Source organism: Spea bombifrons, chromosome 1 (genome assembly GCF_027358695.1).
Source record: "Spea bombifrons isolate aSpeBom1 chromosome 1, aSpeBom1.2.pri, whole genome shotgun sequence".
NCBI classification, from domain to species: Eukaryota; Metazoa; Chordata; class Amphibia; order Anura; family Pelobatidae; genus Spea; species Spea bombifrons.
In genome coordinates, this window is record NC_071087.1 from 153976547 (window position 1) to 154003740 (window position 27194).

Genomic DNA, 27194 nt, shown 5'->3' on the forward strand with positions numbered 1-27194 from the left:
CAGGATAGCTTTATACTTATCCCATGCATGTTTAAATTGCCTCACTGTATGAGCCTCTACCACTTCTGCTGGGGGCTGTTCCACTTATCTACCACCCTAACCTTAACCAGTCATACTATTCCTTCTACTATACTTTGATAGACTGGAAGTTACTTTAGTTGGAGCTTCGAGCTGCTATTACTACACATTTTGTTTTGTAAAGCATACCTACCATAAGCTGACAAGCAAGTGAACAATGAACGTTAACGTATATAAATGCTGACGCGGGTTACTGCCGCATCAGTGATCACTGGCACAAGGGCAGGTTTCATCTTAAGTCGGCGTATTCAGCCCGCAGAGCTGCCAATGGAGAAAAAACCACTATAATCATAACATAAGGAGGTCAGGCTGTCCACATTTTCCCGTTAAGTTATAGTCTTAGATGAACATTGATTTGTGCATAAATATTGATAAATACAGCTTAAGGGTAAAGGGGATCATGGAAACAAGATTTTTCTTACTTTTTTCTACAATTGTCTGTTTTTTGGTGCTGATTTTGTGACATCATATAGCAAAAATCAGAATAAATCCGATGTGTTATCGTGGTCTGGCTCAGTCCTCACAGGCTTAGTTCCGGGAGATGAACCATCCTTTCATTATTTTAATATTTCATTCACTTATCGAATAACTGAATAAAATTAACTATTACACTATTAACTTGATAAAAAACAGAGATCTTACTGTCTGAGGCATGTTTGTTTTATTTCATTAATGTACAATAAAAAAAATATATATTTTTTACATACGGTCAACCCACATTACTTTATATATATAATGAATAAGGGGTGCTTAGATGGACTCATACAGAGAGGAATCATTCTTGGAATCGGCTGAGAAATAGCCAAAAGTAGTAAGCCCAAGTTCACGTTAACAAAAGCAAGACCGTAAACAGTGGCAAGCTGGGGTTGGCACAGGCAGCAAACAGATGTGATGAGAAGACAAGTCACGCCAGGAATCCCGGGACACAACAAAAGGAATCCTGCCCAAGCACCTTCCAAACGGTCTTGGAGAACGAGGCAATGTTGGTCCGGTGCCAGGGGCTTTCATGCTTCGATACGGCGTGTAGTACCATAGGGCACCAACTGCAGACGCTAACAGCAGCTTGTCTGTTGTAAACAAAGAATGTCACTGGCTGCGTAAACACATGTTTACAGCTTTGTTTCCCAATATTACAAAAAAAAATGTATTTTAAAATGCGGTAAAAGGAGCTGGTTAATTTACCGCCGTTGTTTATTCACGGACAGCCCTTCATGCTCACCCGATCTGCCGTTCCAGAGCCAGATTCTGGTGCGTCAGTGAGCAGCCTCTGGCTGGATAAGCTCGGCTGCATGCTACGTGAGCATGAAAGTGTAACGTCTGACAGCTCAGATCCAGCTGACCGCATTATTTCCGTCATTCGGAGGCTACCAGCCTCCAGTCCCGAGGTCCCCAAAGCCAGGCCGAGATCAGTCACTTAGGCAGCTTCTCTGATGTGTTTATTAATATTCATATATAAAGAGAATGTAGATTAATGGAACCGCCATCAGAAGCGGTAGAGGCTAATATAGGGAGTTTAAACATGCATGGGATGGGGATAAAGCTATCCTGAATCTAAAACAAGACCAAAGACTGATGAAGGTCTGAGTCCCTACATCATAGATGGCCGAAGGGGTCTTATCTGGTGTTATATTCTATGTTTCGGTTGGGTAGTTAACATGCACGTTATTTGGACACGTTCTCTTATTTAAAATAGTAAGTTATGATAAGGTTGTGTAAACTGACAGGCAATGCCAAGCAAAGGCAAGTTTGGGCAAAAACTTTAATAAGCCATATCACCTCAGCAATCTGTTCATTAATAGCAAATAATTATGGTTTTGCACCATGTCACATCGTTACATTTTTGGGGAACTCCCATAACTTTTTTTTTTTATCACTTGTATCAGATTCAAAAAAAGTTTTTGCGCCGTTTTCTTTTTAAAAACAGTTCTTGTTTTTGCACAATGTTTTCAGACAGCTGCATATTAGCCATAATTACCTGTTCTAGTTCTGCTAGCTTAGCCCGATCTATTAGACAGACACGCTGCTCTCCTTCACACCGCTGACACCAGACTTAACCCTGAAACTCTGTAAACCGACACACACTCCCGCTAACACTATCCTGTACACTAACACACACATATATACACAGAAACAAAATAAACACACACACACGCCCATGCTAAGACTACACACTAATATACAAAAAATTCCATACTCCACACACAATATGCTGACACACACCCTCATGCTAACACCATACACAAACGCATGCACACTTTAACACAGTACTATATACTCATGCTAACACCTTACACACATACTAACTCCATACACTAGCGCACACTGTGTCATACAGTAGCACACGCTCACAATAACAGCATACATGTATATATACATCTACATACACACATTCCCACTCTCTCTCATCTCTTATCATCAGCACAGTACAAACCATTGATCTCTCCCTCCCTCTGTGCTGCTTCCCTATTACTGCCGGGTCGATATGCTGTATTTAAATGGCAATGCGATCTAACGAACCAACACCAGCTCCCCCTACCCTGCAGAATTTTTTATTTCACGTGTAAACTCTGCAGAATTGTATAAGGCCCGGGCCTTTTCAGCGATGCGCTGTTCTAAGTGTCTCTTGCAGAAAAGACGGCACCCTACGAAGGTAGAGCATTGGGAAAAAGCTAGGTCGGGATGAGGGGTCTGGAACCAGTGACGTTCCAGAGCAGAAGTTGGTAGCAGTGATAACACCTCTAACCCCTTAATGACAAAGCCCGTAGATGTACGGGCTCAAAATGCATTGTTTGCAATGGGTTTAGGGACTGCCCATTGTCCTTAAGGGGCCAAGAAACATTAGAAATAGAACTTGAGCCCTAAAAAGCTTTGAGATGGCTTTTGTGGATACAGATAGAAGCATCAAGGGACTGTCCGCTAAAAATAGGGACATTTGGTAACCCTGTTTAAAAGCCACATAACTTACCTTTACCGCAGATCACCTCCTACTGCCTGCTCTCTGTTTCGCACGGTTGGAAGTGAGGATCTGGCGGTCTGCACGGACGCTGACGCCGCATGTACTGTCAGGGAGCGGGGCCACCAAGTGATCTGAGATAAATTGAGTAATGTGGATTTTTTTACCCAAACGCTAAAGATAAAGAGTTTTTCCGATATATAAAGATTTTATTTTTCACATAACGTAAGGTTTGCCTAAGGATGAAAAATAATGCCAATAAATCGGCGTTAACATTAATATCGGCTTATAAAGTACTTGTGCGCTTATGGGCACCATTACCATGGCCCATGGCATACGAAACATTCAGGCACCTTGTTAACTTCCGGCCCTGGCCTCAATTCTGTAAGCAGCGTCATGTTACTCTCCCAAGGTGCCCTCGATGTTACAGCGCACCCCCTCCTCGCCCGGATTGCCCCATGTGCTGTGGTACTGGCTGTACCCCCCGAGGGCGATAGTACTACACACCCAGATCGTTTGCCTGGCTGCCAAAATATTAATTACCGCTACTTAGAGAATAAATAATATTAAATTTCCTCTCAGGACACAGGAGAGATGAATGTTCTATACTCTTTGCCAACGCCGCTTCATTGTTACAAATGAAAAACATATTTCATTAAAAAAAAAAAAATGTCATTACAGTAAATTACAGATTTTACGCTCAAACTCTTAGCTGGAAGTTCTGAAAATACAGCGCAGTAGCCGGTCCTAATTATTTAATTAAGTTGTTATTATAATTAAATTCCGGTGATCTCCAGCTCAGCACATTGCAAGGAACCAGTCCACATGAATGTTACTCATCAATTTCAACACGCTGGGGGGGGGGGACTAAATGTTTTTTGAAAAGCCAATTCATTATGGCGATGACAGGTGGGGTCCTGGCACTTTAAGGCCAGCGGCCGCCTGATGACAGCTGATGCAAGGATACACGCAGTCGCACGCTACGTGTTTATGCTGTGCGGCCGCGCATGTCTAGCCTGTAACACCTGATCTGCCGCTGGAGCAGATGGTGAGTCCAGAGCTGGGGTTTTTAGGAGAATTGTACACAATTTACACAATATATTGCCACTTTTAGGGCTGTAGAGCAGTATGATAGCCAGCAAATATTCAGATCTCATAGAAACAAGTAGTTAGTTTTTCGGGGGTTAAAAAATTCATTCATATTCAACGAACTTCGTCCGTCTCCGTCTTATTTTCAGACTAAATTTGTCCAACAGTTCGTCTTTGGATATCCCATTCTTCTGTCCGGGTTGCCATGAAAACAAGATTCTCCTCTTCATAGTGTAGGTAAAATGGCAGAATGGACGAAGATTTTCGTATTGTGCACATTCTTTTTCTGTTTCTTTCGTCGTTGCGTTCGTTCATTCGTTATACGGACGAATGAATGAAACGACAAAATTTGCTAGGAAAACCCATCAGTGATTTTTAGTTTGGCTACAGGATGCATTTGCAAACCAGCCATTAATCCATGTAAAGTTACATTATGTATTATTATTATTGATTAACATGGCACCATCATATTCTGCAGCGCTGTACAATGAAGGCATAGTTAAATAGTTAAGTAGGTTGAAAACAGACATACAGTCCATCAAGTTCAGCCCTTTCAAGTACTCGTATATCTTGGTCCAGAAGAGTGCAAAAGAATCCTAAAATGAGACTTGCATCCAAACCCAAAACAATTCACGCTGCAGCGAATTCCACAGCTTAACTGCCATGACTGTAACCATAAACTTAAAAAATAATTATCTTTCTTCTAACCATAGTCCAGTAATCGTATACTCTGTAGCCCAATTTGGAAAGTTTGTCTTCATTGATTTTTTATTCCTTTTTTTGTTACCTGTTTCTGAACCTTTTCCAGTTCCATCCATGGTGGCGTTTTTTGTTGTTGTTTTTTTTTTTTTTTATGAACTGGCACAAAATTATACTGAGATGCATTATAGGATATACCCAGAATATCACTGATGTAAATTTCCCAGATAATCTGAATGTTTTTTTCTTTCCAGGTACCTCGTCGAACTTTTGCAACAGAACTAATGAGTACGTTCCATGCGCAGAAAAGCGTTACGAGAACTGATGTATTAGAACTTCTCATTCCAACAGCCTGAGCCACCTAATTGTAATAAATGATTACCTTACCTGTCAGGTGCTGGTATTACTGCTGATATTCTGAGAAATACCCGAATATTTTTTGTAAATTTGCACTTCAAATGGGTGCTTTTTATCGACCTTTATCAACCTTATTTTGCCTGCTTAAAAGAAAAGATAGATTTTCACTAATTACAGGATAAGCCTGTGTAACGGGGGAGTCGGGATGTTGGGTGAAGTCAGGGGCAGGTCTGTCCAAATTCTTTACACAAGACCTGGCAGTAATAGCCCAGAAGCTTATAGAGGCAAGGTAAGCGTGTGTGTTAGTGCGAGTGTATGTTAGTGTGTGTGTTAGTTACAGAGGGGGACACTCAGCTTTACTTGCCCCCCATCCCAGCTGCCCCCTGGGTAGAGTGTTTGGTGTTTGTCAGGTCAGCCTGGGAGGTCTTGATAACACTTTCAACTTTAAGGTGTAGGGGTAATCGCTGGGGTTTATTACCCACATGGGCAGTTTGAAGGTGATTTAAGGAGTAACGAAACATTTAATCTCCCCAACTGCACTACGCATTATAAAAAAACAACACGTCACGTTTATACCTGAATAAGTTGGCCCTTCTTGCTGTAGTAACACACAGAAATAATGAACGTAACCGTGAAATTTGTGACAATTAGCTCTTAATATAGGTGCATTCTGTGAGCCTCTCAGTCTCTTGCATGACAAATCCCACAGTCGGTGCTGAGCCTGAGGCTGGTATCCTTTTAAACTCCTAGATGTACATTTGTTCTGAACGTAGTGTTAAATAAACAATCACACAAAGGCCAATTGTGTAACTTAGTGCAGAAGAAGGCTTTAGCTGAGCTTCTTTTGTACGCATTCATGTTAAAAAAATGTAAGTGACTAAGGGCATTAATATTCCTGTTAATAGATATTTTGAATCTGACATTCTCATAGGCTTAATGTGGACTCTACCCTACACGTACCACATGACCCTAGATGATGCTTGTCCATCTGGCAAACGCCCCATAGAGCCTACCGTATACCGGTATTGGTGCAGATCCGTTAGCGTGTGGCTAAACGCTGCAAAAGAGCATAGAAAGGGGCTGCAGATTTCAAGCCAGGGGCTGCTTCTAAGTGATTTTACGCCCCAGTTCAGGGCATTAAGGTCTGTGCTGCTCTGTAATCATTTTATGAATAAATTTGCGCCCCATGGCGTGTCCTTTAGGGATGGAGAAGCATTTGTGCACCTCTTTTCGGCAATCTGTATGTATTATTCTTGCTTCCTGCTTCTGTCTTCTTTCTTCATCTGCTGCTCCCTGTGTCTTCTTTCACCTCTCTGTGAACCTGGCCTCCTGGTGCACTTCTGCAAAAGGGCGGAGCTTCGGTTCCTCCAATTAGGGGAGAGGGTGTGTACATTAGCTCTGCCTTTTTTGCAGAAGTGCACCAGGAGACGGGGTTCATGGAGAAGCAGAAGAAGACAGAAGACAGAAGAAGCGGAGCTGCAAGAAAGGAGACAGGGGCACGGACATCGTTGCTAACCTGCAGACTGTGGCTAGATGCTGCAAAAGAGCATAGAAAGGGGCTCCATATTTCAAGCCAGGGGCTGCTTCTAAGTGACAGGAGAAGACGTCATTGAAGCATTCCGTGAGACTAGCAACGCCTGGGCCAGTGAGGAGGACTCATTCTGCCCACGCTAACTGGAAAAATGAATATGAAAAACGTATACTAATATTCACCCAAAACGAACAGGAGAACGGGCTATCTTCGTAGAATATGAAGATTTTTTTCCCCACGCACAAACATGAAGACTTCGCCGGTGCCCAAGTCTAGTATCTACTATGCTATGTAGGCCTATGCTATAAAAGTTATAGATCAAGAGATAATCCTGATTACTCACTTGTCCTGGTATATTACAGGTTAAATCCCTGTTTGGAGATTTAAGAATTTAACTTAAACCAAAGAAGAATGCTTATTAACCCTTTCACAACAAGGGACACACTGTTACAATCTAGAAACATAGTCTAGATGACCAAGGACATAATAGTATGTCCTATGGTTTTTGCACCAGCGAGGCCATTTCCCAGAGCGCAGATTACATCAGAGTAAGAAAGAAAGTCACAGCTACTGTGATCAGCAATGAAGGGCAATGGAACCCTGCTTGAAAGTTTTTCTCCTTCTTCAAAAAATATATCTAAAAATATTTTAAACATTAAAAAAAATAATAAACCGACTGCAGTGAAGTCAACGTGACATCATAAGGGGTACCATCCAGTTCCAGGAGATCCCTGAGGTCTTTAAAGGCTTCAAAGGGATCTTCAGTCGAAAAAAGCGTAAAGAATGTAAAATAATAAAAATGTGCCCCTCCCACTAGAAATTTACAAAGTTCAAAAAAAAGAAAATGCTCCCTTAAGAAAGTTAAACAAAAAAAACAAAACATGCATGTGGGGAACTTTCCTGCTCAGGGTTTTTGTTATCAGTGGGACATAATTCATGGAAATAAAAGGGGGGGGGTCAGAGCTTTTTACTGTTTTTTGGCATATTATTTATAATAAATAACAGACTACACAAAAAAGTGGTACTTCGAGAAAGCCTTACCTGTCCTTGAAAAAACATATCTATATCTAAAATCTATAATTTATGTGGCTGCAGAGCTGGAATCAATGCTTTCTGCGCATTGGCACAGGGTGGAGGGCCACATTGGACCCCTCTGACATTGAGTGTCAGTGATTAAAACACATCAGGGGACATGTATGGCCAAACGCACACAGCTATGCCCTCGCGTAGGCATTTGCCCCTGAGCCCAGTTGCAGCCAATGCGGATCTGTACATGACATTAATGAGTGGGTATGAAGACAAAATGTATGGCTCTTTTGATCTATACATTTGCTAGCCTTTTAGCAGGAGTAAACTAGCACATGTAATCAATTTCCTGTCCACAATTTATTTCCCTTCTACCCCCCCCCCACTTTACAAAGGATGCCTGAGCTAACACAGTGGGGAGGAATAAATCACATAGACCAGAAAGTTAAGACCAATTCTCCCTCCCAGAGTCGCCACAACGGTATAGGTAGTTTAAATGAAGCGAGAGTTCCATTTATTGACGGGTTCTTTCTCTACTTTAGGTTTTTATAGGATTATCTCTCCAAAGGATGGGGGGGCCGCAACCTAATAGCGAAATGAATTAATTTCCTGACTGCTCCTCTACATTCATTTCCTAAACTCTCGAGCGGAATTCTGACCGCGATCCGGGCGAGGGAATGAGAGCTTTATCTGCAAACACCGCACAAGGATGTTTTAGCTCCAGCAATGCCCTTTCTGCCTTGACACACATGGCCTTCGTCTTCTGCATCTTGTTCTTCTGCAGCTGATAGCAGGGGGGGGGATTAACCTCCTCTTTGCCATGGGACTAAGCACAAAACTGGCAACCAAAATGTATATAATCAGTAGAAACAGTGGCCAATTTATTCTAGTCATTTTAATTACAATAATGCCCCCCCATCTTCATTCACTGTACTTGAAGTACAGTGGCCTCCGTCACCCAGCCTGCCCGACGTGGTTATTTGCTACCTTCTAAGGGGTTTCAAAGAATTTCGGAGCCACGAAGATTGTCTGTCCCTCGATGTCACGGCCAAAACCGGCCTCAGGTGCCCAGTTACCCACCCCCGGCTCCGAACAGCCCACCGGTCCCACACCGGCCCTCTGCTCTACGTGGCAGGAGCACCAGCGTCTCCGACAGGGTGACCACATCGGCCATGTTTTCCAGGACACCTATAAGTTATACATATTGATGACCGGCACAGTTAAAGTGCTGCCCTGCAGTATGTGGGATGTATAGACTCGTGGAAGGGGATCAATTAGTCATTTATACATTCCCCAGGGCAGCAATTTATCTGGGTTGGTCAGCAAATATTATATGTGTCCGGGAAAACATGGCCGACGTGGTCACCATGGCCGCCCGTAACCCTCTCCTTTTTTTGGCTACTCCAGCTACAGGCTTTGCTTCGGCTCTGTGTCGTTCGGACTTCTCTCTGATTTCGCCCCCAAACCCGGCCTTTCCCAGCTCGGTTTGACATTCTAGTGCCGTGGCCCCCCCCCCGGCCGCAGGGAGCCACCAAATGCTTTCACCAATTAACTCTAATTCCGGTCCTCACGGAAACCCTGACTTGTCATTACCTATACACTTAATACACTTAATCCAGTCACCTGTGTTTAAGCAGGGATATCAGCATTAACATACTGGCAGCATAAGCACCAACTGAGAGTCATTGTGTGACCTGAGATTGGGGCGAAGACCCCGACCCTCCGTGTCGAACCCCGAGCGATCCCAGACATGAACGTGTCCCTCTGGAGCAGCGGTCTGCCTCGAGTGCTGCACCCCTGACCTCACCAACTTATCTGAGTCCTGCACCGGTACCACGGCTGCATAACTCTTTCTACTCCAGGTCAGGCTGCTTCTCACCACGCAGGCCAAGCGCAACAGAGCACTCCTCACCTTCCCAATCCTGAGGGTGTCACATTGTCCTACCCCCCCAGCACAATAAAGCCCCGCATCCAAAATCCAATGCATACTTATATCGGAAATGTGGGGAAGTGTTGGTCTGAGAGTGATCAGAGTTGCAGTTGCAAAATTCCCTGCCTTAGGACGAAAGTAAGTGGGTTAGCTGTCCGAGGGTGATGGGAGTTGTAGTGCAAATAAATACTACCTGACCTCCTCCGTCTCCGCACATAGAACAGGGAGCCGCAGCTTTAAGGTTGTTGCCGCACTCTGAGTAGCACTTAACAAGTAAACTCAGACCTTAATCGCTGTCCCAGGCATGTTTAAATTCCCTCACTGTATTAACCTCTACCACGTCTGCCGGGAGGAGGTTCCACTGATCTACTACCCCTCAGTAACGTAAAACTTCCTTACATTACTATACCATAGAGATGTACATAGCGGAAAAGAAATTCAAGGGGGGAGATCTCTGAACCAAACACACAGTTTTTTCACCGCCTGAACGCTGGGTGTTACATAACATTCCAACACATCCATTAACCCCTTCAGTACCAGAGAGGAAAAGCAATCAACTATAGAATAAACCCACATACTCCCTTTTACCAGGGACCCCCCATTACTGCCCTGCCCTGCAGCCTTTACCCCCCAGAACAAAATCTATATGCACTACCAGTCACCTGGCACTTAACAGGTTAAAGGTGCACTTCTAGATGCCCCCTGCTTGGTGCAATAGGGGCCAAGTCTGGGCACACTCAGCCAATCACCACCCTGCCATGCCAGTGACTTTCCACTCCCAGAGTGGGCGAGGCCAGCCCACATTTTGCAGACAGCTTCGGGCCGTGACGTCAGCGAGAGGCGGGGACCCAGCGAGGATGAGGACTTTCAGGGTTTTAAACCTCAGGCTGCCTGGAGGAGCTGGGAGTGCAGCCTCGGAGCAGGGGGGCGGATAGAGTTACCCCCAGCCCACCGTCTGGAGCCCTCACCCACCCGGCCTCTGCCCTCTACAGTCCCGGCACATCAAGAATGGAAACAGCCCTGGATTATCTTACTGCGAGAAGGAAGCCGTGCATGTTACAGCCCTGGGCAGGTAATTATAAATATTACCCCCCCCCCCCAGCAAGAGGGCATCATCTAAAACTAGAGGGTCAGAGGCTTAGATGTAATGGAAAGATGGCTTACTTTACTGAGAGGGTGGTGGATAAGTGGAGCAGCCTCCCTGCAGAAGCGGTAGAGGTTGGTACAGTAGAGGAATTTAAGCATGTATGGGATGAGCATATGGATCCTGAATCTAAGACCCGAGGAATCGGTAAGATCTGCCAGCCGGGGCCGTATGGATCTGATTCGCTGTTTCTATATGTTGTGTAATGGCTAGACGGAAAGCTTGCTGGGTGATCTCTCCTCAGAGGGAACAGGAAAGAGATCTCTGCAGGGTTAAGGAAGGAAGCTCAGACGGATTGCATAAACCTCTTTACCTGCCTGGGAATCCGCTGCGTGATCTCATCACAAAATATTTACTTTAAAGGGAAAGCTGCCCGCGAGACCTATCGCGCTGTCCGCTCGGGCGTCCCAGCCGCGCACGGAATGACCCGCTGTCCGCTCCGATTTCTTAAGGAAGATGCCTCGTCTTCGGGCAACGAGGTTCTGATTGACTGCCGGCTCTTTGGGTCTCCGCCGTGTATAAGATCCATATGCGATATATATCATTTATTATTGTTTTATATAGCGCCATCATATTCCGTAGCGTTGTGCGTCTGATTGCTGTGGTTACTTGCCGTCGGGCGGTGTTGTTAATGAATGGGGTTATTAGATGAAGAGGTGTGCGATGGAGTACACTGGCAGGGACGGCGCGCGTTGACCTTGGCGTATCGTATAATTATAAGCGAAGGAAATCTCTATTTTGAGAAGATGACGATCCGCCCAGTAATGAGCCCGGAACGCGATGTCCTGCCTGAGCCCGGTGGGGTATATAATAAGATATATATTAACATATAGGGCTGTGATAAGCATGTGGAAGATATGTGAGTATGAGGGCTCGTCTTGCGATGCACAGAATATTATTTACTAATATTTTATATATATATATTATATAATGGGCATATATGTGGATGGTTTGGCTGAGAATTCTGACCCTACCTATGCTGTATTTTTCTTATGGGCGATGATTGTTTTGTTATTTAAATACGTAATGAGTTGTTTTGCCTCTTGCGTTAGCTTACTTTTATGAACGTTTAATAATTTTAGGTAACGTAATGTAATGTGTAGAGGACTGTTGGAAAATTCCTTCCCAGCTCTCTCTATCCCCCACCTGCGGCAGAGTTGGCTCACCTGATGCCAATTTAAACATCCATGGGAGAGTTAGAGGCTCGGATGTACCATAAGGAAGTTTCTACTTTACTGAGAGGGTGGTAGATAAGTGGAACAGCCTCCCGGCAGAAGTGATAGAGGCAGAGGCTAATAGAGTGAGGGAATAGGCATATGGACTGATTGAGGTTTGAGTCTTAGATGGGCTGATGTTTATTTTCTGTCAAGTTCTGTGTCTGTGATATCTGGCTGGGAGTGTTGAGTCTATAAGCTGGTGCCACACGCTTTATGGCAGCGCTTTGGCATACTGTTATTATTATTATTAATATTATTATTATTCATTTTTTTTTTTTATTTATTTATTTTTTTTGTGGCACCTCTTTCACTACAAGCTCAGTATTGTCCCGTTTGTAGCGTCCGCGTGCAGCTCTCCCTTCCTCCCAGCGTCTATAAGCTGACATTTTCTCCGTGTGTCCGGTACCAGGACTCCCGTAATTCCGAGCTTTGGGAATTTAGCACCGAGTTCCATTCAGCTGTTCTTTGCGGTTTATAATCGGGTGCCAGCTCTGCTGGATGACGGAGCAGGGAGTGACTTGTTTTGGCATGTAGTTTTAACCCCTTAAATACCAACATGACCAAGAGATCTAACACGGTGCTGTGACTTATGGGACTTGTTGGGTGAGAACGTCCCCCCCCCCCCAGCCTTTTGGGGTATAATGTTTTGAAGGCTCTTATTCTAAAACATTCGTTTTGGGGTAAAGGAGAGACTCGGTGAGTCGTTCACCTGAGCAAAGCCTTCTGCGATATGCAGAAAAAGCCAACGAGGGCCAAAGAGCCTCGAATAATTCTCGTTGAATGGAGAGAACGATGGATCCGGTAACAGAAGAAACGCTCTAAAGACGTTAAACGTGTCCAGGAGACGGATAATGCGCTGCTGAAAGGAATAATAGACGCGAAGGAGCCGGTGCTTTAGATCAGTTAATGGGATTTCATCTGCTGTCAGAACGTCGGGTCAAGTTGCTTCTGTTCTAGCTCCTTCTGGGGGGCTTGTAAGATCTCTAAGCAGGAGGTGTCGGACCCCTGAAAGCCCCCTGGTAGTTGTCAGTCCTGTCACACAGCTGTTTTAGTAGGAATGCTGTCTGATTTACGAATATGTTTGTCTTGTGTGTTTGATATGGCTTTATTATTAATAATAATTATTATTATTATCCCTTATTAAGCACTAATATATTACGCGGCACTGTCCAGTATAAAGATGGGCTGGCTACCAGATACATGAAGATGACCTCCCAGCCTGTGATCTCTCCTTCAAGGCTTATTGGACTTTCCATACAATGTTCCTGGCAAGAATAGCGGGCTTTTGGGAGGGCGCTCCAGAGCTTACAATCTAAAAAATGTTCTTATGCATTTTTTTTATTATTATTATAAGGAAAAGTGAACATTGCATCAGTTGCTATGGTAAAAAGACCATTTCCATCACTTTCTATACATAAAAAGCAGATGAGCTATCGGTTTCTAAAGCCATTACAGGTTTTGAGCTGAGCAATGGGTTCTTCCCCCCCCCCAATAGCCCTGGCTGAGGAGACTGGGAGTTGTAATGATACAGCTGACACAGATGTGGTCGCTGACTTTAATCTAAAAGTTTGAGAACTGTATTCCAATTTCAAACTTAACTTATACAGCGAGATACAAAGGGGGGGGGGTGCCCGCTGGGATCGAATAACCTATGTTAAAAAAAAAAAAAAAAGTGAGGATATTCTTTTCTGACTTTTAATTATGAATTACATTATTTTATTGTAATCGAGGTGATAACCTATTTCCATTCTGCTTTGGATGACGTTAAGCATCCATTTTTATTCTAACTTATTTTAATATAGCAGTTTAAATATTTTTAACAGGTACATATTAAATGCTGGCAGACAGTATTGCGGTGTTTGTCCTTTTAAATGACGCGTCGGCCTTTGTACGGCTCTATCCGCTTTCACCTGCGCGTGTCAATAGAGATTAAAGTTTAGGAACAAAGTTGTCACTTCTGATATTCTCTGCTTATTGTAATGTGGAACCACAGCGCCCCCTGGTGTACATTTACATCTCTGCCGCCTTCTTCGAATAAACTTAATTATTGCCACTTAGGGGATCACAAGCAGCAGCAGCGTGCGTATAAAAGCCAAACCCAAACCAGATATCATCATTCTGTGATGCAAGTTAATCGTACTCCATGGGAAGTAAGCATGGTTTTATTTCCGTAGTACCTTGTTTGCTTCTGGGAAAAGTGACCTAAGATTTCAAGATTTGATCATCTCGGATCACCCCACAGCTAATAAGAACACCTATTAACAGGGGATTTATTTATTATCTATAAAGCGCCAACAACTTACGCAGTGCTTAATACAATACAAATGTTCAAGTGGTCTGACAAGACGAGAATTGACAGACTGAGACAAACCGAGTACAGCGCTGTGGAATATAATATATATATATATATTATATATATATCAGTTCCAATTTATTTTGCAATGCTTTACAATATTTTAACAAGACGAAAGAATGGTTCAAAAACTGTTTCTGATGTGCTTATTATTGTGAAGAATCAATATTCTGTGGGGGGGGACTTAACGTTCTATATCCCTAATATTGACTAATCGGGAGGGCTCCGGCATTTCAAGAATTATATAGAATTCGTATTAAGAGTGGGATCCAGGCTGTGCACCTCTGGATTTATTTTTCCGGGATCTTCGTTAAGACGCGGTTTGGAATTTGACAAATGCTCAGTTTGCCTGTTGCAGACAGCTGTGAACATTCCAGGGGTGAATGCACAAAACCTTCCGGCTTCACTTCTTTTCCGCTCTTTTCATTTGCACAACGCGGTAAAATTAATAAACCCCTCGAGGAAAAAAAAAAAAAAAGTACCCCTATAAGCCTTTTACTTAAAAATCCACACTGGGATTATTAGCGGGTCGAGAAGGTCGTGCAGATCTCCGGTATAAGTCGTAGGGCTTTATCGCAGAGAACGGAAACATATATTTATGGGGAAAATCCACTGCAGAATTTATGGAACACAGCAGGGTTTCACTATAACCGACAATTTCTACTGTTTATCCGCTCAGTGGGAGCGGTCATCTAAACGTCCTGCTCTCAGGATCTACATGATTATTCCTCCCCGCTGCTGTATTGAAGAGCGACTCCGTCTGTCGCATGCGTGTGCTAGCTGTGTGATACCTTTATTTATTTTTGTTGCTAATGCATGGGGGAGATTATGCAGAATCCCTTTTTATATGCACCATGCAGGAGTGGTTTGGCCAGACACATCTCCCAGTCACTGATTGGCTGCTCCAAGCATAACCATATTCACGCTATTTAAAAAAATTATATATATATATATATATATATATATATATATAATATAATGTGTATATATATGTGATCATCTTGTATATTACTGCGCGCACACACACTGCTCCACCTCTTATCTCGTGTGAGCTGCTACCTCTCTCCCACCTTGGGGGGGGTCTCATAACATGGGCACCTGGAAGTGATTTTATAGCCTCCATGACAAAGCCTCGCTGTCGCTTTAAATTACCGATTGTTACTGATCTGTAGCTGCCAGACAACTGAGATTAATCCTTTTTTTTTTTTCTAATTTTTTATATATATATAATATTATAATTTGGGGGAGACGTGTCTTAGTGTTTGTGAACAGATTATGGTGTGTGAGTTGTGTGCTACAGGCGGATCCTCCGGTCTCTCTGCGTTCCAAACAAATGTTGTTGACTGTCATTTAAAACGTTACTCAAATAACAGAATCATATACCCTGATCTGTCACTTCTCCCAAATAACATGTTCTAGAGTCCATGCGATTAACAAACTAATATAATGAAGTTGGCTAAAATCTGCGAAACATACAGTATCTGTTAGAGAAACCTCCTAATGGACGCACGGCGGTAATGGCCGTCTTAACTTCCTGTTATGGGGATCTGCTGGGTTACTTCGTGTTATGGGGAGGATAAAGATGGTTTCTTCAGGCAGGCGATTAATTGGTCTGCTTTGGTCTTCGCTGTGGTGTTTTTATTTCAGAGGTTATGGTGAAAAAGAAAATGGTGTCTAAAAGTTGTTGTTTCATGACCTGATCCTCTCCCTTGGACCTTTGTCCATGCATGTGAGCTTCCCAGGGTTGGTCACTCGCAACTTGTCTTCTCATGCTCTTTGTAGAAGACAAGGAAGGCTTTGTGTTTGTGATAGGGGTGAGTCTAACCCCAGTTAGAGGGGCGGGAGAGGGCAAAACACATCTTCCTGCGATCAGAGATCAGACGTTAACATGGAGGTGACGGCTGGCAAGTTCCCAAGTCTGCCTGTAACCCACCCAGGCCTGTCGCCGAGTTCTGATGTAGAGCGACGCTTCCTCGGTCATACGCTTAACAGTCTGAAATGGCTGCGGATCGTGCCTTCATCTATGGATAACTCTTTATGGCACAGGTCAGCGCACCGCAGATATAATTAGATTTGTAAGCTGTGTATGCCAGAGGACCTCCTGTAAAACGAACTGGGGATCGGGACCTTGCGTTGGGAACGCAACCCAATTTATTTCTCTAACCATAAGGTCTCTGTGTCAGACTCCAAAATGTAGAAGCAGAGGCTCAGCACTCAAATGATGTGAGTTTATTTCACACGGGCAACGTTTCGACACACGGGTCTTTCTCAAGCCTTGGTGGGGGACTTGGTTGTGAGATGGTGCAAGAGCCAGGATACCACCGAGTGCTGGATTCCAACCTCTGTTTCTGTATATATATCAGACTCGACATATATCGCCATTTAATAATTATATAGAATGTTTGTGTAACTGAAGAAGCGCTTGGATGTGTTTCTAGACATAGCTTTATTAGAAATCTGTAGCTGAATCCAACTGGCTTTGTGCTTTGGCAATGAAGTGTCAGACTTGTTTCCCTTTTTTTTTTTTTTTTTTTTTTTTTTTTTCTTATTGTTACAATACCTATTTTCATTAATTTTATGGCTCAGAAGATACAATTTATACAAAATTCTGCATCCACAGTTGTGTTCTGAAGCCCTTAGTACTGCATGTATCCCGAGGTCTGCCAACTTTAAAGAATGATTCATGAAACGCGTTTGGGCATAAAGTGTGTACTGAATTTACCCGATGTTCTTCCAGAGAATGCGAGCGTTTCGCTGTTGGATGTAGAGAATTAGACTAGACACCTGCTAACAACTTTTTTTTGTGTTTGTAGCCAAATGTACAACTGTGCGTTTTTCTGTCTTTCAGCAAACCTTTGATCCTTCCAATTGCTTTTGGAGTTGAAATAGTCGCTCAGCATGGGTCAAAAACGGGTCATTTTGACATCGCTTCTCCTCTTCGTTTTTGTTAACACGCATGGATTGAACGGTAAGTGTTCCCAGCCACCATCGCTGATATTTATAAGTGGGCTGTGACCCAGAGGATGACTTCTGATGTCTGTAGGCTGTTCTTGGTGGTGGCTCCTGGTGTTCTTTTGTTACAAACCCTTGTTGTTTGCAGAGAGATTGTATACTTAATATTATTGATGTGCTTCAGCTATTGTGTTGAAACCCATGAGATGCACAACTGTCCGTCTGTATCGTTGCTCGATGCTCTGAGAAACCATACTTGACTTTGAGCGTGCTGAACTTTGGTTCCTCGGTCGTTCTGTAATTAGATGCTGAGAGAATAATCTGTTATTGCCAGCGGCAGGAATAGTAAGCTAGAACTTAACCTGTTTTTGTATTATTATGAGTTAAACTTTAATCTTCGATGGGCACCGAATGTCAAAATGTTACCAGGCAGCCAAACGCTAATCCTGGTGACCGATTTGGAACAACGTGTCTTTGTGTTGTGTGTTTTTGAAACTTTAAATACATATATAATTTTTAACATGCTGAGGATTAATCTTGATTATACAACCAGACTTAATCTCTGTGGGACACAAGAAACCAGTGCTGTAGATACCAATAGTTGTCCCGGTCACTTGTAAACAGTGACTGCGAGAAGAAGAAAAAAGAGGGGGGGGGCGTTTATTCCTTAAAAATGCAAAAGAGGAGAAAAAGTTTAATTGGTGGAAGTTCCACAAACCAGGGCTCGCGGAACCGACTGGACGAACAGGTTCCACAAAACCATCTGCATTATTCTGGCTTTTTGGTGTACTTCCATAAAAGGGAAAGCGGCCATCTTCTTGAGATCTGTGCGACTATTCCTCCCCGTTAAGCTGTTGATTGGTTCAGGCAGCTCTTGTAAAGCCGGAGTGGTGAGAAGGGAGGTGCAGTGGGGGCCACACCATCTTTGTTGATGCCCAAGTCCGTCCTTGTGATACTGTTTGTTACTTTTGTTTTGTTCAATAGAGGTTTTATATGTATTGGTCTGGAGTAGCGCTGTATATACTGAGAACAGGAAGCGGTTCCTTCAAGCAGACGGGTTCTAGAACAAAGCATAAAATTGGGGGGGAAAACTAAAGGAAAAAAGTTTCATTTCATACCACGTTGGGGTAGATCTAATACACTTGTAGGTTTCCCTGTATTATGATGTCATAACCTTGCGTGGCACTGCTACCACTCCTTATACTTTGGGGAGGTGAGGCAGACCTCAAGCACCTGTATATGATAGGGGTGTTGGGGTATATTTTTGTCATCTTCTGTAGGGGAGACGAAAGCGAAACTCCCAAATCCATGTAAAGCTCTTAACGAGCGGTCTTTTTATATACAGAGTTCAGGGAATTGACTCGCTTGCTGCTTTTGAGATGAAATGAGATAAATAAAATATTATATACGTATATAATATTGCGTTTCTGGATTTGCTCTGTAGTAAGGCTCAGAAATGTTCTTCAATGTTTGTTCTGTGGATCCTCAGACATTGGGGGAACGGGAATGAGTCCCAGAGTAAAAATGGTTGCCCTTGTGAGGTTTTGACAACTTTATTGATCGGCCCCCGGATAGTTTTCATCATCCAACAGCGTGTCTAGGACTCCAACGACCGCTTTCATTCTGTCTGAAGCCTATTTGTATTCGATTCTAAATGCAATCTCTCTGCTGATGTCCTTTCCCCGATGTTTCCCACAGCTCAATCTCCACCAGGCCAACCCGAAATAATAAAATGCCGGTCTTACGAGAAAGAAACGTTCTCCTGTTGGTGGAGACCGGCTTCTGACGGAGGACTTCCAACAAACTACACCCTGATATACAAAAAAGAGAGGTAATTTGGGCTCAATCCCACGGTCCGGGTCTCAATTAAACTAGTGTTGGTGGGAACGGACATGTACCAGTGTACGTGAATGTGACACTAGTACAATTTACTAATATGTGTGTTACTAAGACTAGTTTTATCTCTTAAACCACAGAATTGGGATGTTTAATCTGTTTTATTTAATTCTAAAGCCCCACGACATCTCTTTGGAGATGGACCACCGTCTCCATCACTTGCCCACCAGCTGTCTGTTTGATACTCTAGCTGGCGTGGATTAAAACTCCCATCATCCTCAGCCACCAACTATCTCACAAACGCGTCTTTAAGTGTTCTCTCAAAATATAGCATATTATGTGTCTACAGACGGGAGAAAAACGAAACCCTCCGACGTCTGGTGAACCGCATCAAAGGTTTCAGCATCTCTTGACGGTGGAGAGCTATACGTTTTCTGTCTGACTCTTTTGGGTTTAATCGCGGCGGCCGTTGGTTTGCGGTCTCTGTAACTTGGCACGTCGGCTGAGTGGCCTCTCTGGTGTTATACTAAGCTGCACATTCCTGGCGCGTTTCCTGCGTGGAAGAGGCAAGAACCCTCGGAGGAATAAGCCGTTCTGCAGTATGTGTGTGAGCTTTATGCTACAGGCTTATTCCGACTCGTACGGCAAAGACTTGGCCGGAGCAGAAAGGGGACGAGGAGGTTACCCAGACAGCGCTTAATTAACATATCCAAATATTTCTCGCACATACTCTCACGTTCCATAAAAGGAGTAGCCTTCCAGGAGAGGTGGTAGAGGCTAAGACAGAGAGAAAATATTGGCTTAAACACGTCAGCTGCCATTTACAATTTAATGCGTATCGCCTTTAAATATTTTTCTAAATGAGCAGTAAGAGTTAGAATCAAACCCCCCACCCCACCCCGGCACCTGCATGCACATAATCTCAAGTGTTTTTTATTTAATAAGTTGTATGGGACTGTCCCGTGGTATAGACATTTAGGAGGTCCCTGGCATAGGTTTGAGGTCGTATCGCTGTTCATTGAACTTTTCCATGTGTTCCTATGACACCCCCCCCCAAAAAAAATTACTGCAAAATTAGTGTTTTGTTTGTTTTTGTCTTGATCTTGCCAATGAAAAATAGCTTTTTTATTTTATTTATTTATAATGCATGCAAGTGGTTATGGCAAGATGGTCACACAAGAATGTTATTGAGAGAAAAGCAAACTTTGTCTATTGAAACAATATGAAATGGATCAGAAACCCAGCGCAGACGGGGTTAATGTTGTAAATGACTATTGCAGCTGGAAACGGCTGATTTGTAATGGAATATCCTCATAGGCGTACAGAGGCCTTTTATCACTCCCATCACTCCTGTGTTCCAATGGCCCATCATCACTCCCATCACTCCTGTGTTCCAATGGCCCTTTATCACTCCCATCACTCCTGTGTTCCAATGGCCCTTTATCACTCCCATCTCTCCTGTGTTCCAATGGCCCTTTATCACTCCCATCACTCCTGTGTTCCAATGGGCCTTTATCACTCCCATCACTCCTGTGTTCCGATGGCACGTTGTGTTCGCTGATCCAAGTTTAAGTTTAAAATGCTAATTGATCGTCTGAAAACCCTTTTGCAATGTTACAGTTAGAAAGTTCCTTGTTTTCCATTAAAAACAGCCAAGTGACCCCAAACTTTTGAACGGTAGTGTGTGTACAGATCGGCTTAGTAATATAATGGTGATCTATTGTTTATTGGAGGAATAAAAATGAAGTTTTTTTTTTTTTTTTTTTTTTTTTTTGTTCTGTTCTTCTTCCTCACACCAGTGATGTCAAGGAATTTGAATGCCCGGACTATCAGACATCGGGACCCAACTCCTGCTTCTTCGACAAAGCACATACCTCCTTCTGGGTCATTTACACCGTGTACGTAAAAGCTACGAATGCCCTCGGAAGTAACGTGTCCCAGCCGCATTACGTGGATACAATTTCCATCGGTAAGAATGTTGCGAAAGTCGTCTGTCGTATAAACTGGGCGTATATACCCTTCCTTTAAATGACTTTGGGCTCTTGGATCCTGGCGCGTCATAGGTTAAATGCCTCATCGTGTGGCTGCGTTTTTAAAATGTCACCTTTTGGAAACCTGACCTGGTCTACTGGATGAAGCATCTGTCCCTCCGCTAGTGTTACATAAGTGAATGCATGAAAACGACGGCATGTGATCTGCTTAAGATCTTTACTACAGCCTGTGACGGGAGCACAAAAGATATTTTTGTCTGTATATATTAATAGCTTCATCTCCTATTATTGATAATCCGATCTCTCCCAAGTTTTTTTTTTTTTAAGTCAGCCGGTAGATGTTTATTGGGGTGATCAGTTAAGGGTTTTTGCTTAAGTTTGCACAATCCTTCTGTAATTGATGAAAAAAACTATAAATTTAGTATCCTGAATCATTCGGTCTGGAAGAGCAGAGCGATATATTTAATGATGCAAACAATAAGAAATGTAGCACTCGTGTTCACGTCTGATGCATCATGGTCAGGCCTGTACCGCTGGGTTTAATTATACAATACATGTGTTCAGTGTTTAAAAGAACTACAAGGGGGTTCATTCGTTTTTAGGAAACTATGGAGGCGCTCAAGGCTTGATGTGAGGCTAGGAAGCTGTCCAAGTTTGCGCTGTAAGAAAGCTTCTTGAAGGCAGGCGCCTATACCTGGGTGCGCCATTTTGTTTTGAGGGTTCCCTCGGTGGATGGGGTTACAAGGGAAACCCTGCCCATACTACTTAAAATAGCAAATCTTTATTTTAAGAGAAGGGTGTATGTATATATTTACAACTTAAGGTGTTCATACATACATACATACATACATACATACACCCCAAATTCTGCTGGTGTGTGAGCCGGTTGGATTGAGATCTGTAGCACCCACCTCAATGTGTAACAAACAAAAAAAAATTATATATATATATATATATATATATATATATATATATATATATATATATATATATATATATATTTATTTATTTTTTTCATTCTTTCTCTTCTTCTTCCCCTACAGTGCAGACTTTTCCCCCTCAAAACGTGACGCTCGTTGCCGATGACGATTTACCAAACCTATTGGTCAAGTGGCTTCCACCAGAAAAGGCCGACGTGAAATCTGGTTGGTTAACCCTTCACTATGAAGTTCAGCTGAAAACCGAGAAAGAACTCGAGTGGGAGGTAAGCGGAGGACTTGATATCTCTCATTTTCAGTAATGCTCCAAAATATGCATCATTTGGGGGAAAGATTGTGTTCCTAAATAACTGTTCCTTAGGATCCAGATCTTTAAATTATTGTCCTAATCGATAAAACCACATCTTTCGCTTTAGAGCCACGTCGTTGATAAGCAGACTAAGCATAAGGTGTTCGGTTTAACTCCCGGAGAAACTTACGTTGTCCGCGTTCGATGCAAACCGGATTCTGGCTTATGGAGCGAATGGAGTTCGGAGATGTACATCGAAATGCCAGGCAGTGAGTGAACTCGGCGTTCATTAAAAATTCAATTACTTATCAGGGTCATAAGTTCTTATCGGTGATTTGACGAGGGGGTCTATTCACTTTAGAGCGTTTGCCAGAGAATTTAGTTTTCGCTTCACTATATATTATGAAGAACCAGCTTTAGCGAGCTTCTGCAGCTGGAAGAGCTTGGCTGGACCTATACGATGTATAGTTAATTCCGTAAAGGTTCTTCATTCATTGACTTTTGCATTTATACAGGGCCGCCTGGAGCCGTTTATGAGTGAGGGCCCTTCACAATGTATACGAGAGGTTTTAAAACCACTCTCCTGCAATGTCTCCCTCTAGTAACTAAATGTAGCCAATGTATGGCTACAAAGCGATTGAAAGGAACGCGCTGCGTTTCGTTTGACTTGTGCTTCCTTGAGAGCGATTGATTAGGGTTAACTGGAATGGAATTGCTTTTTGGTTGTACATAACTACAGAGTATTGAAGCTGATGGGTTTTTAGTGGAGAGAATTCATTTTAAAGAGGCACTCCAGCAATCACGAGGAATTTTTGATTTGTATGTCTCAGGGCTCGACAAATCCCAGGCGCCAGGTCGCCATGGCGACTCAGAATTTTGTCCTGGCGCCCAGGAGTTTGTCAGCCTCTTTCATCCACAAAAAATGCCCCCGTGTCACCACGCGGGGGCGCTGCTGTTGCTGTCTGCCCAGGAGTCTGGGCAGACAGCACAGCCACTCCGAGCCCGCCTCCGAGCCTGAGATCACTCCCACGGAGTGAGCCTGTAGGCTGAAACCGCGATTGCAGAGAAACCTGCAATAGCGTTTTTAGCTGCCACAGGCAGCTTCAGGAAAGGGGGTTCAGTGTTGATTGGGTCTCCACACAAGTGTGGGGACCTGACACAACATCCCCCTGCTGCCTGATCGCTCCATGAGAGCGACAGGGCAGCGTTAACCCCTTCAATGCCAGCAACAGCAAAAACGAGCCCCCACAAGCCCTTTGACTCCTATAGGCATGGAAGCCTACAGCAATCATCAAAGACTCCCCCCTGCAATGGCTGGTCTATAGACCAGCAATTGCTTCCCAGGTGCCAGAGGCAGCTTCAGGGACAGGGGGAGAGGGTTCTTTGGTCTCCACATGAGTGTGGACACCAGCCCCAACACCCCCCTGCTGCCTAATCGCTCCATGAGAGCGACAGTGCAGCGTTAACCCCTTCAATTCCACAATTGTTTATAACACACTCGTGGCATTGCAGGGGTTAACATTTGTCCCCACAAGCTTGTGGGGACTAAATATCAATCTATGCTGTGCTCCAATGGAACATCAGCATTGAAAGTGTTAAAAAAATATATATATTGAAAAAAAATATTGAAAAAAAAAAAACCCCCAAAAACAGCACTGACCTGAAAGTCCAGGGTGCTTCCAGGTCAAACGCTGTGAGTTTAGTAAGTGGGCTGATGATGATCGGATCCCTCCTAACCAACTGTTAGTTTAAAAAAAAAATCCTGGCTCCTAACTTTTTTAGCTGGCGCCTAGATTCACAACAAATTTGTCAAGCCCTGGTATGTCTCATTGGTGGGGCTGCCTTTTAAATAATAATATTGAACCTTTTGCAGACAGACGTGCTAGTAGTATTTGCTTTATTTACTACTGATTATCTGTTAAACTAGTTCCGTTACAGAGACTTGCTATGCGTTGGGTGAAAAAAGGGTTAAACGCACGCTGCCGGCTGCTGCCTTGTTATAGTCTATCCCCTTTGGTTTTGTGTTGATCTGTGCTATAATGGCCATTTCTTTCTATCTGTTCCAGAACCAAAATCTAGAGACTTGACGTTGTGGATATCGTTCGGGGTGTTGTCAGCTGTCATTTGTTTGACGATAATCTGGACATTGTCTTTAAAAGGCTGCAGGTAAACACATCATCATCTTTCGGCTTTCATGGTTGCACAAAAGGGATGTATGCACCTGATCCATCAAAGCCTTCTTTAGGTTTAAGTGTATTCAAGGGGCTGTTCCACTGGCACTGCTCGTTTTATGACCAAATACAGGACTGAAAATATTATCCTGTTTGCTTTCTGCCAAATAAATGGGGCGCTGCATCCATACAGCCTGTGGCTTTCTTCTACCATACGTGTATATTTCATTAGAACAGTCATTTTAACGTCCTGTTCTCCAGCTTTGTTTTGGGGGGGGTCCCCTCTTTTCTTAAAGTTACTGAAACTCCGTTTTATGAGAGCTAACTGGCTGTAGTAACTTTGGTAATGGGGGTTGAGGACATGATTTCACATAGGGGGAAACTAACTTTTTTTATGATATGGATCATTATATTTGTTTTACCATCTCCTTTATTACGTTTTTATAGTTTGCTGTCCTGCGTTTTCCCACCCGTTCCGGGACCTAAAATTATGGGATTTGATACCCAACTCCTTAAGGTAACTGCAGTAATGATCTGATTTAGTTTATTATCTTTTGCTATGAATATAAAATATTTAAATAGCATTTTTGGTTCTCATATTTGTCATACAGAATGGGAAATCCGAAGACTTCCTGAGTGCTCTTGGCTGTCAAGGTTTCCCTCCGACCTCAGACTGTGAAGATCTCTTGGTGGAATTCGTAGAGGTTGACGAGAGCAAAGAACATCTCATTACGAGCCAGGATAGGAGTCCACAGAGTCAGCATATAAAAGTCAGCCCTGTGGACACTGACAATGACTCCGGAAGAGGAAGCTGTGATAGTCCCTTTGGTCTTTCTGATGGTTGTAAGGAGCTGAGAACCCTTTCATCAGGCTTCGAAAGTTGTGACAATGTCCCCCATGACCATTCTACCAGGAAAAATCCTTGGACGTCTCAGAATACGGCAACTGAAATGCCTTTTTCAAATTTCAGCGATAACAAGTCTTACGTGTGGCCAGAAGGGTCATCCTCTGGTCACCAGACGCCAATGTCAGTGTATCATAATGTCACTGATGTATGTAAGATGGCTATCGGTGCCATGAATGCCAACGTAGCTGCATTTTTAATACCTTATGAAGACAAAAGTCAGCCCAGATACTTTAGAACCATAGACACCATTAATGAAGAAAATAATAATACACAGAGTGACTTGGAGGAAGTCCGTTCCACAAGTACGGACCCAGACAAGATGCACTTGCTGCCTAACGAAAAGCCACCTTTCGCGTCTGCTAAAGCTATGGACTATGTGGAGGTCCACACGGTCAACCAAAATAATGCACTAGCACTGATACCAAAACAGAAAGAGAACAGCCTCAGAACTGACCAGTATACTGTCGTGGCCCCCAGCCGGGAATATTCAAAGGTCGATCGGGTGGAAGATAACAATGTTCTGGTGTTAATGCCGGATCTAGACGTTCGGGACAATACTTTGAATATTGAATCCACAAAGGAATTATGTCAAAAGGCTCAGCAGAGCCATGTCTGGAAACAGAAGGGCATTATCCCACAGGCTCGACATGAAGGCACTTTTCAGACTGGATCTGGGACGGGTTACATGGATCCTTCAAGCTTCTTATCCTAGTTTGAATTTTTTGCTTCTTTCTATAATGTTGCACAATATTACAAAGGCAAGAAAAGTTAATTTCCCTCTTTACTAATAATGATATATATTTTCTTATTTGATCAGACATCTTCGCTTTATAATTTTTCTATCTTATTTATGGTCAAGGTAGATCAAATTTATTTAATGTTGTGTTTTTTTTTTTCTTTTCTTTTCTTGCCTTTTTTGAGTTGCTTGGCTGTTGTCACTTTATTTATATATATCTCAAAAAAAAAAACACTATTTCGGTTTATGTATATGAAAAGGGATTGTTGCAATTGACCCAAACTCCATTCAAGACGACAATGTAAGGGTGCGAGTTTGTGAATGTAAATGATCGGTGGATGGTCCGGGGTCCTTCTAAACGTGTGCAATCAAATGACTTAAAACTGTCTAATTGTTTGTTCAATGCCTAAATCACATTATGCAAATGTCAGGATATTTTAGAGTGTTAAACTATGGAAAATGAAGTTTCTCTATATTTTTCTATCTATAGAAAGAAGCCCTATGGCTTATAAAACTATTAATCACTACCATTATCAAGTCTTTTTTAATATATATATTACATTTCTTTATAGAGCAGATAATATGGTTTTCCGTTGCTATGCTATTCTAAGGTCCTCCTGCTTTTATGAAGTGAACAAATTACTATTCCACCGAACAAGGATATACATATGGAGTATATTTATCTAGATTTCTTGTTTGTTTTATCTTAAACCAGAATATTCCTATGCATGATTTCTAGTGAATCCTTAAATTGCAGCCAGAAAGAATTTTCTCACCGTGCACAAATGAAAAACAAATGAATAAATACTATATTATCATGCTTGATGTGACAGTCGGAGGAAACCGTTTAAGATAAATGCAGATCGAGACCAATTATTGTCTAGAACACTCCTGATTGCGTTTTTTTTTTTTGTTTTTTTTTTTTGATGTGGCTAAAATTATCTGATATTCAGACGCAGAAAAACATATACTGTAGCTACTGAGAATGCCTATGAAG

General features: G+C 42.9%; 1 protein-coding gene across 1 annotated transcript; it reads left to right on the top strand.

Moving 5' to 3' along the window:
- The first annotated feature begins 10562 nt into the window (after nucleotides 1–10562).
- On the top strand, nucleotides 10563–26725 carry PRLR (prolactin receptor). Its single transcript, XM_053448130.1, has 9 exons — nucleotides 10563–10735; nucleotides 17226–17345; nucleotides 19028–19160; nucleotides 20965–21134; nucleotides 22200–22360; nucleotides 22511–22652; nucleotides 24450–24549; nucleotides 25002–25071; nucleotides 25166–26725. The coding sequence occupies exons 2-9, from the start codon at nucleotides 17276–17278 to the stop codon at nucleotides 26171–26173; spliced, it is 1854 nt and encodes a 617-aa protein (XP_053304105.1). The 5' UTR covers nucleotides 10563–10735; nucleotides 17226–17275; the 3' UTR covers nucleotides 26174–26725.
- Nucleotides 26726–27194: the final 469 nt, after the last annotated feature.